This window comes from Herpailurus yagouaroundi, unplaced genomic scaffold (assembly GCF_014898765.1).
Source record: "Herpailurus yagouaroundi ecotype Mexico unplaced genomic scaffold, PumYag 202, whole genome shotgun sequence".
Taxonomy (NCBI): Eukaryota; Metazoa; Chordata; class Mammalia; order Carnivora; family Felidae; genus Herpailurus; species Herpailurus yagouaroundi.
The window spans coordinates 7,390,107-7,399,335 of NW_024412433.1; the positions used below are offsets into that span (position 1 = coordinate 7,390,107).

Here is a 9,229-nt window from a genome sequence, read left to right on the forward strand (position 1 = left end):
TCGAGCCCCGCGTCGGGCTCTGGGCTGATGGCTCGGAGCCTGGAGCCTGTTTCCGATTCTGTGTCTCCCTCTCTCTCTGCCCCTCGCCCGTTCATGCTCTGTCTCTCTCTGTCCCAAAAATAAATAAACGTTGAAAAAAAATTAAAAAAAAAAAAAAATTCTCAGGATAGGAAATCAAGTGGACCTAGTCTGACCAGCGGCCCATCCATGGTCCAATCAACAATGATGAGGCCGATGGGCAACCCAGCACAGCCAGGGGTGCCAGGCCCCCCCCCAAGGGAGGGGGTACAGTAGGAGGAGAAAATGGGACCCACGGGTCCCAGTACTGACAGGTATCCAGTAAGTCCATCACCCGACCTTTGTACAAAACCACCGCACATGTGGCCTTAGAGCAGTTCTTCTTTGAGATAGATGTAAGGGGAACTAGAGAGGAGTACAGGAAAAAGAGAGGAGGCTATTAAGGCTTCTCTGCCCACCTCCAAAGGAGAAAGAGGTAGGGAGTGCCTAGGATCTAATTCCAGATTGCTACAGCTACAGGGATCGAACCGCTAGCCCTGCTCGTTACGTTGTCTACATTTCCTGTCTGGTCATGAAAACACTGCTGCATCATCATTTTGAACAGCTCCACATAAGCCATTTCCTAAAATGCCCTGAATGTGCATGCACTATTTTCACGATTGGAAAAGAAATGGTTTAAAAGAAAGATCAATTGCTTTGTACACTGGGGAAAAGTAAAAGTAGCAAAACTGTGCTTAACAGAGACATGCCTTCTGTACCAAAGAGCTTTTATGGGGATGTGACTTGCTTTGGCTAGGTTAATCCAAAGAGAAAGAAAGGCAACGCGAAGCACCTACTAAAAGCCAGGGTGCGAGGAAAGAATGTAGAAGACGGCAGTGTTGTTCACCTGGCAACCTGGCCCCCACGGGACGATGAAGTTGGGAGTGTTAACTAGGGGGCCCTGTGGCACGTGACTTGGACCGAGCCCATCACAGGACCTTGAATGCACTGACTGGTCCGGGAGGTGGGCAAGTGTCCCTCGTGGGGCCCATCAGAGGCCTTCTGAGACTCGTTTAGTCCCGGCTAGACTGCAGCAACGCACCCCTGAGCTGCTGGCGGCCACCTTGGCAGGTGGCAGGGACCACATGCAGTGGGGGAGGAAAAGGTGAAGTGGACACAGAAGAAAGCCCCGGTCAAGACATGACAACAGAGCCCCACGTTGGGCGTAGAGACTACTTAAAAATAAAATCTTTAGGGGTGCCTGGGTGGCTCAGCTGGCTGAGCAGCCAACTCCTGATTTTGGCTCAGGTCATGATCCCGGGGTCATGGGTTTGAGCCCCACACCGGGCTCCGCGCTGAGCACGGAGCCTGCTTAGGATTCTCTCACTTCCTCTCCCTCTGTCCCCCCCTCCCCATAAACAATCAAACAAACAAACATACGTACATAAACGTTTTTAAAACATAAATAAAACAGCATTAAAAAAATAAAATCTTAAAAAACAAAAATAAAAAAGCTATGACAAGAGAAAGATGCTGCGTTACTGTGCCTGGTGCTTCTACTTCCTCTCCCAGGCACGTGAACCAACAGTTGTTTGTCCTGTTCTTGTTTCAATTAGCTGGCGTTCTCTGTTGCCTGCGATCAAGAGTTCTAACTGACACGGGTGTGGGAAGAGAGCTTCCTTCTCACAACAGTCCTGAGGGAAAGCTATTAACACCCCCATTGAAAGACAGAAAAACTGAGGCTCTCAGAAGTCAAATAACTTGCTCAAGTTACACAGCTCTGTGCGGAGACCCAGGTCTGTCAGCCTCTTTTTGTCACCTAAGCAGAGCATCGACACCCCGGTGGCTCCCAACACCAGAGGAAACCAGCAGAATGACAAAACAAAAGCAGGAGGTCGGGCCGTGGGCATTAATGGCAACCGCTTCCAAATCCTGTGCATCTGGGCACAGCTGTGAGAGACGGGACCACAATGGGACTCTGAACCGACAAAGGACAGACACGAATGTCACTGAAGCTTTGTAAGGGGGGGGGGGTGAAAACTAAAGGAACACTTTGGAGATTTCCAAACCTTTGAGGTCTACCATCTGTAGGAAATAGCCAAACCCGTAGGTAACCAAAAGCTAACCAGGGGTCTTGGATTCCGGGAGGAGCATGCTGGAGTGGCTCCTGGGTGAGACAGCGGAGAGGGACTGCATCTTGGCCTGGTTGGTGACCTGCACAGACCTCTCAACACTCTCGATTTCTGTTCCCCACAGGTCACAACTTTGCCACAGAAGCTCTTTCCCCAGGGTTGCCTCCCGGGTTGAAAGAGCCAGTGCTTAGCACAAATGATACCAAGGAACCGAATGAGAGGCGAGGGAGCCAGAGGGACACCTGCGAAGGTGAGCGTGGCGGGTGACAGTGGGAGGCTGTGGGCACAGAGGCTGCCACCCAGGTCCGGCCTTCAGCTGGAGCGTGAGTTCAGGCAAGTGCTGGCTGTTCTGACCCTCTAGCTCCTCAGCTCCGAACTGAGAAGCCTGGCCTAGATTGTCCTGAGGGTTATGCCCAACACAGGTTTTCCGTGATCTTCTCTCTCCGCATCTGCCAGCTCGGGAGAGGAAGAGAAGGGGGGATCTGGAGTTGACTTTGTGGTCAGTGAGAGAGGCAAGGCCAGTTTCATCGTGGCTGGGGAGGGAACTCATTGCTGCCAGTTCAGCCACAGGGACCTCAAGAAGAGTGTCCCAGGGCCCTATCTAGTCTGGAGAGAAGACAGGTACTTGGCCAAAGCTCTCACCATCAGAAACCAGGACGCCAGAACACCACTGTTTCTGGAATAACCAAGGTTATGCACCAGGAAGCAAGTACAGGGCTCTCTATTCCCAGCCCCCGAGGGCCCAGCTGACAGAGAACAAGACCGCAGCAGCTGGGCTAATGCTGAGCTTCTAGCCCGGATGTTGTTCCCAAAGCTGTTCTAACACCAGGGCGCGCTGACACGTCTAAAGCCCTTACAATAAAACTCAAGCACGTAAGACACGAAACCCTTCTCTGTGGGGCCACATCCTTGCCTTGTAAGAAACACACTGGCCTTGAGACTTCCCTCCAGACAGAAATGGCCTTAAATCACCAAAGTTCTCACACGTTTAGAGATCAGACTTTGAATCTATTTGCGTCTTCCAGAACGACATCTGTACACACAAAATTTTGCCTGCAATTTTAGGGATTCAAAGGCCAAAAAAGCCCATACTTGGATTGTTATGGGGAGGAGGGGAGATCCATGACCCCGGAGTAAAATCCTTTAATTGTTTTTTTACTATTTTTAATTTTTTTTAAGTTTATTGTATTTATTTTGAGAGAGAAAGGGAGAGAGGAAAAGAGAGGGAGGGAGGGAGGGAGGGAGAGAGAGAGAGAGAGAGAGAGAGAATGCACATGCATAAGCAGGAAAGGGGCAGAGAGAGAGAGAAACTCCCAAGCAGGCTCTGTGCTCAGCACAGAGCTCGAAGTGGGCCTCAAACTCACGATCCGTGAGATCATGACCTGAGCCAAAATCCAGAGTCAGACGCTTAACCAACCCAGCCACCCAGGTGCCCCCATTGTTTTTTTGTTTGTTTGTTTGTTTGTTTTACTATTTTTAAATACTTCGTATAACAATTTTTAAGTTTTAATGTATAAAAAAAGTATAAAATTTTTATAAAAGTACCAGAACTTTGCACCCACAAATATCCACTATGAGTATCTTGGTAAACAACCCTCCCGATTTCTCAGCACTTACCATTTCACCCAAATGAGGCTGTCCCACCCACAGTGACTTTCAATGTGCTTACTGAGCATTTGCCCATGCCAGCACTGGGGTTATTAGCTTCTTAAAGATATTTGTAAAAGGACTCTAGGTTAACTATCCAAGCAGCGCTCTGCAGGGGCCGAAGCCACTTGTGCTCCAGGGGACGGTAAATGTGAGTCTCCTCTCAGGGGGCCACTCCCCGCAGGGACTCAGGGCCAGCAGGACACATATCAGCAGGTACCTCACGGAAGCTGAGCTGGCCGTCAAAGTCCTCGTCCACCTCCTTGATCATACTCTTCAGGCCCAGGTGGGTCTGGGGGGCCCCCAGTTTCTCCATCATCAGCTTCAGCTCCATCAGGTCAATGAAGCCGTCCCGTCCAGCGTCATACCTGCGGGGATCGAAGGAAGGATGCTGACGAGGGACCGCCATGGCCAGCCAGGACAATAAGACACTTGTCACTCTCCCAAACACTTCATTCTTTTGGTCTCATTTACTGAAAAACAATTCCGTTAGTTACCTGCTGCTTTGCAGTGCCCACCTGGGTCACCGTATCAGAGGGGACCCCCTTCTAGAAACACCTTCTGGATCTGCACAATACGATTCAAAGGGGATCTTGAACTTCATGGATGTTTTCGTGTCTTTTATCTCCTTATCTAAGCCCTAAGTTTCTTGACGATGAGGAACATGCCTGTTTACCTTCACCTCCCCCAGTTTTGGTCTACGAATGCCGGACAACGAAGGAGTGCAGGAGCGAGCCGTGAGCATCCCCTACATTCTCCCGGAGCCGCTGGCAATTCCAGGAGCCTCCTCTTGGGTCTCTGCCTCCCGCACTTCCACAAACCCCTCCGCTCATCCTTCTGGTCTCCTGCCTGTGGGAGCTGGTTCCCACCCTTGCGTGCACCTGTGTAGCAGGCTGGCCCCGGCTCTCTGGTTTTAAGCTTTGCCCTCTGGCGTGCTCATCTAGCGTCCAGGTCGGAAAGGTCACGTCCATGCCAGTGACTGCCGAGAGGGGACCTGGCTTTGACCTGTTGGCCGAGCTTTATCACAGAGACAGCATTTCTGCCGGCTGTCCTTCCAGCCGCCTTTGTCCCCCGCCCCGGTCCCCTGGCTGGGAACCAACCCTGCCTCATCAAGGTGGGGGCATGCCGGCCCCGCCCTCTACTCCTCAGCGCCGGGGTATCCCACAGGAGCCTTCTTCAGCCTTCTGTCCTCTGCTTTCTCCCAACAGCTCTACCCCCCACTTCTTAACACACCTGGGCTGTGACAGGGTTTTCTCACGGACCCCCCTGGCTCTCCTCCCTTCAAGTCCATCCCATTTTCTGCTCCTGAGAGGTCCCTTGTTGCTCAGGTACGAATGAACATCTTGCTTTAAAAAACAAATCTGGGGGCGCCTGAGCGGCTCACTCGGTTGAGTGTCCAACTCTTGATTTGGCTCAGGTCATGATCTCATGGCTCATGAGTTCGAGCCCTGTGTCGGGCTCTGTGCTGACAGCTCAGAGCCTGGAGCCTGCTTCGGATTCTGTGTCTCCGGCTCTCTCTGCCCCTCCCCTGCTCTCTCTCTCTCTCTCTCTCTCTCTCTCAAAAATAAATGAACATTAAATTTTATTTTTAATTTAAGAAATTAAAAATTAAAAAAAATTCTGTCTCTCTCTTCCTCTGCTTCCCCTCCCTCGCGTGCACCATCTCTCGAAGATAAAAACAATATTGATAATAAATAAAAAGCAAATCCGTTCACGACAGCCAAAAGGTGGAAACCACCCAGGTGTCCAGTGACAATGAATGGATAAACAAGATGAAGTAGACCCATACGACAGAATACGGTGTGTTTATGATTCACAGCAAAAAGGAATGAAATTCTGACACGTGCGACAACACAGGACCAACCTTGACAACATTACAGCAGGGCTGAAATAAGCCAGACACAAAAGGACAAACACTATACAGCTGCTCTTGTATGAGGGACCTAGAACAGTCAAGTCACGGAGGCAGAACGGTGGTTGCCAGGGCCTGGGGAGTGAGTTTCGTGGGTTAGCGTTTCAGTTGGGACGAGGAAAAGGTGCGGAGACAGATGGTGGCGGTGACGGTAACACAAAGGGGGTGTTTGCACTGAGCTGTGCGCTCACATGGTTAAGGGGGGCAGATTTTACATGCATCCTACCACAGTAAAAGATAAACAAAGCAGGCTTCTGCACTGTCCCCCGCCCCACCCTCCCGACAACAAAAGCCCGCCATTGTTGGCACCCACACCACCACCCACCAAGGAATGCAGCCTGTGGGCAACGAGACATCTAGCCCTGAGGGCTGGTGGTATTTTTGAGGCCCACGTGGTAAGGCTGGAGATGAGGCCCAGGATGCATCTGTTCCAGCCACAGCAGCCGACTCATGCCATTCCTCCCGCCCAGAACACACACCCCCGCCACCACCCCGCTGTCCTCAGTGGCCTTTCTGTCCCCTCAAGCTCAGGGAGCTGCCCCCTTCCATCTCTGATGGCCAACAGCCCCATTGTCTGCCCTCTGCTCCTCAGCGGTTACCACCTCCCGCTGCTAGGTTATTTCCTATGGCGGCAGCTCTGGGCTCCCACAGCCCCAAATCCTGAAAGAGCGGAGCCACAGTCCCTCCAGCCTGTGACGCCCTTCTCCTCTCCAGGCCGACCCCACACGTTGGGGGATGTGGGCCTGGTCCGTGGGGGGCCCCCACGAAGGTCGATGGACCATGTCAGAATGGGCGTGGAAGGAGGAACTGGCAGCATCTGGCCCTGGGAGCAGAGCGCCGCCTTCCGATTACGCATTTAAACTTCCCAGGAGCATTCCCAAAGAGCAGCAAGGTCTGTGCGGGGACATGACAGAGCTGGCCTTTAGCCAACACAGGGAAGAACTTCCTGGCAAAAACAGCCAACCAGAATAAGACCTGGGGTAAGAAGAGCTCTTACAAACAGGCTGGAGGGACAGTGTTACAGGGAGTCCTAGTCAAAATAAACAGGCTTCTTTAGGGTGGAACTTTCCAGAGCCTTCCATATGGTCATCTGAAACCTACCAGAGGGAAACAGAGCACACGGGCTCATTTGATCACACAATCCTCTGCCTTTGGGGACTTTCCACTAGAAGGCGGCACTTGCTGGTCGCCGGGCGCTCCAAAGAACACACAACAACGCATCTCACGACACTTTGCTGTTAGAAGGACTGGGTTAAACAACCACAACGGTACCTGTCACGCCGAGATTTTGAATATATGTCAATAAGCAATGCACACGGTGCATGTTCCAACACAAAGTCTGCAGAGAGCAGGAGCCCCGAAGTTCTGAAGGCCGGTGCATCTCGGATGTGAATCACTGAGGGCAAAGGCAAAGGTGGTTGGGGTCTCTAAAGGGAGCAGCAAAAGCCTAGGTGTGAGTGAGGGGAGGGCCCAGAATGGGAGAGAAGCTGGGAAGGAGGATGGAGGAGAGAAGAACAGGTCAGGGTGAAGGACCGACCAGGGTTCCCTGATCACATAACCTACAGCAAGCACGACCTCCCCCAGGGGACCCCAGTGGGGCTGGTGCCATGGGCTCATGCACAGGGAGGGGGCTGAGATGTCAGCCTTCTGTTTCTCTTCTGGGGTTCTGACCGACACGAGTCGAGAGGGTTTGGAAAAACTGTTTCAAGCCTGAAACATTCTCCAGGCCTAAGAAAAGGGACAAACATGTCAGAAAGGGCGTCAGCAAAGTCTGGAAACAGGCTAAAGGAATTGAAAGAAATCTTCTTCTTCTTCTTTTTTTTTTTTTTTTTTTTAATGTTTATTTTTGATAGAGGGAGAGTGCAAGTCGGGGGGAGAGGCAGAGAGGGAAAAGGAGACACAGAATCTGAAGCAGGTTCCAGGCTCCAAGCTGTCAGTACAGAGCCCAATGCGGGGCTCAAACCCACAAACTGTGAGATCATGACCTGAGCTGAAGTCAGAGCCTTAACCGACGGAGCCACCCAGGCGCCCCTAAAGAAATCTTTAAAGAGTCAGGCAAAGGTGACCACTTTGGTGAGTCAGTGCCAGGAAGAAGCCCGCCCAGCACTGCAGCGGGCAAACCCCAGCTGGAGCAAAGGGCCAAAGGTGCATCTAGGCAGGCCTGTCTATGTTGCGCGGGGGGCCATCAGCCTGGCACAGCAACAAAGCCAGCGTGTAGATGTGGAAGGGACATCTCTGAAGCCGAGCAGGTCAGGGAAGAGTGGGGTCACGAGCCGGCTACCACTCTCACTCCCCGGGACTCAGGGAAGGCTGCTTGCTTGCCTTTGTTCCTGCCTGAAGCACTGGCCAGGGGCCATGTATGTAAGTCCAGGCAGGATTAGAAAGTGACACATTAGTGGCGTCCTCACCCCTCCCCGTGTAGCTGGGAAGTGCGTCCTTCCCTCTTCAAAGTGATCCTCCACGAGGGCTTGTCCACGGTCACTTCCTTCAGGACCTGGGTTTGCGAGACAGGCAGGAAAAACCTCCCAGGGCCCCTTCGTCATCTTTCCGTTTTATATGTTCCTCTCAAAGCACCCCATGACCACATGAGCAGCGCACACCATGGGATGCAAAGCGCCCAATAACTAAACCTGGCCTGCTCTGCAACTCACCACACATTGTCTCATAAACTAATCCTTCTCATCTTTACAACAGCCCTGTGAAGAATTAATAATAGCCGCCTGTGTTTATGGTTTATTGAGAGCTTACTAAGTGCTGGGCACTGTGCAAAATCACCTCGTTTAATCCAACAGTGCTGTGAAGTGGTAATTCGTCACCCCACTGGATAGATGGTGATAGAAGTATGCAGTGAAGCCACTTCCTGGGGATGAGAACTAACCTGGGACTTCCAAGCAGGTCCTTGGCTTTACATGGAGCAGAGAAGGCAGGAATGATCATTAACTGAGTTTATACTATGTGCCCCACGACCCCGTGAGAGCTCAGGGGCCAGAGAGGTCACTCAATGTCCCAACAAAGTGACTGCTATTGTAACTGTAAGATGCATACCGTCTGCAATTGATGCCCGAAGGCTTTGGCAGAAATGGCAGAAATCGGAGCCATGGTGCAGAGTCCCGAATAGGCAAAGTCATTAATTTTTGACCAAGAGAATTTCAGTGTTGCCATCTTGCAAACATCTGGAGAAACAGTCTCGGCAGCCGAGCCCTTCGAATAAATTTCATCTGATTTGACCCGCCCTTCTGTGAGGGGTGTAGGACTGATGAAGAAACTGGGACCCATGGAGGTCAACCAGCCCCAGGTCACTAGGTCTGCTGAAGTTAAGCCGGTGGACCCCTAGCCTGATGCCCAAGCTCTCACCCCAAACCCTGGGCAGGGCCACCCAGTCACCGGGGTTAATTTGGGGGGGAAATAAAACTTGATATTCAGGCAGTCCTAACAGAATGCCAAGGTTGCCCTCCAGTGACAGTTAGCAAAGGCAGAGACTCGTCAAAGCTAAGGTAGAGAGAAGATTCCTGGGGAAGTAAGGTATTTAAAAAAAAAAAAA

At 51.7% G+C, this 9,229-nt stretch overlaps 1 protein-coding gene across 1 annotated transcript in view; it reads right to left on the reverse strand.

The window, feature by feature from the left end:
- Nucleotides 1-9,229, reverse strand: part of EFHD1 (EF-hand domain family member D1) — a 42,845-nt gene that overhangs the window by 15,354 nt on the left and 18,262 nt on the right. Inside the window, exon 2 of the mRNA XM_040450672.1 lies at nucleotides 3,997-4,144. Coding sequence (XP_040306606.1) covers nucleotides 3,997-4,144 — 148 coding nt within the window. The remainder of the gene's footprint in view (nucleotides 1-3,996; nucleotides 4,145-9,229) is intronic.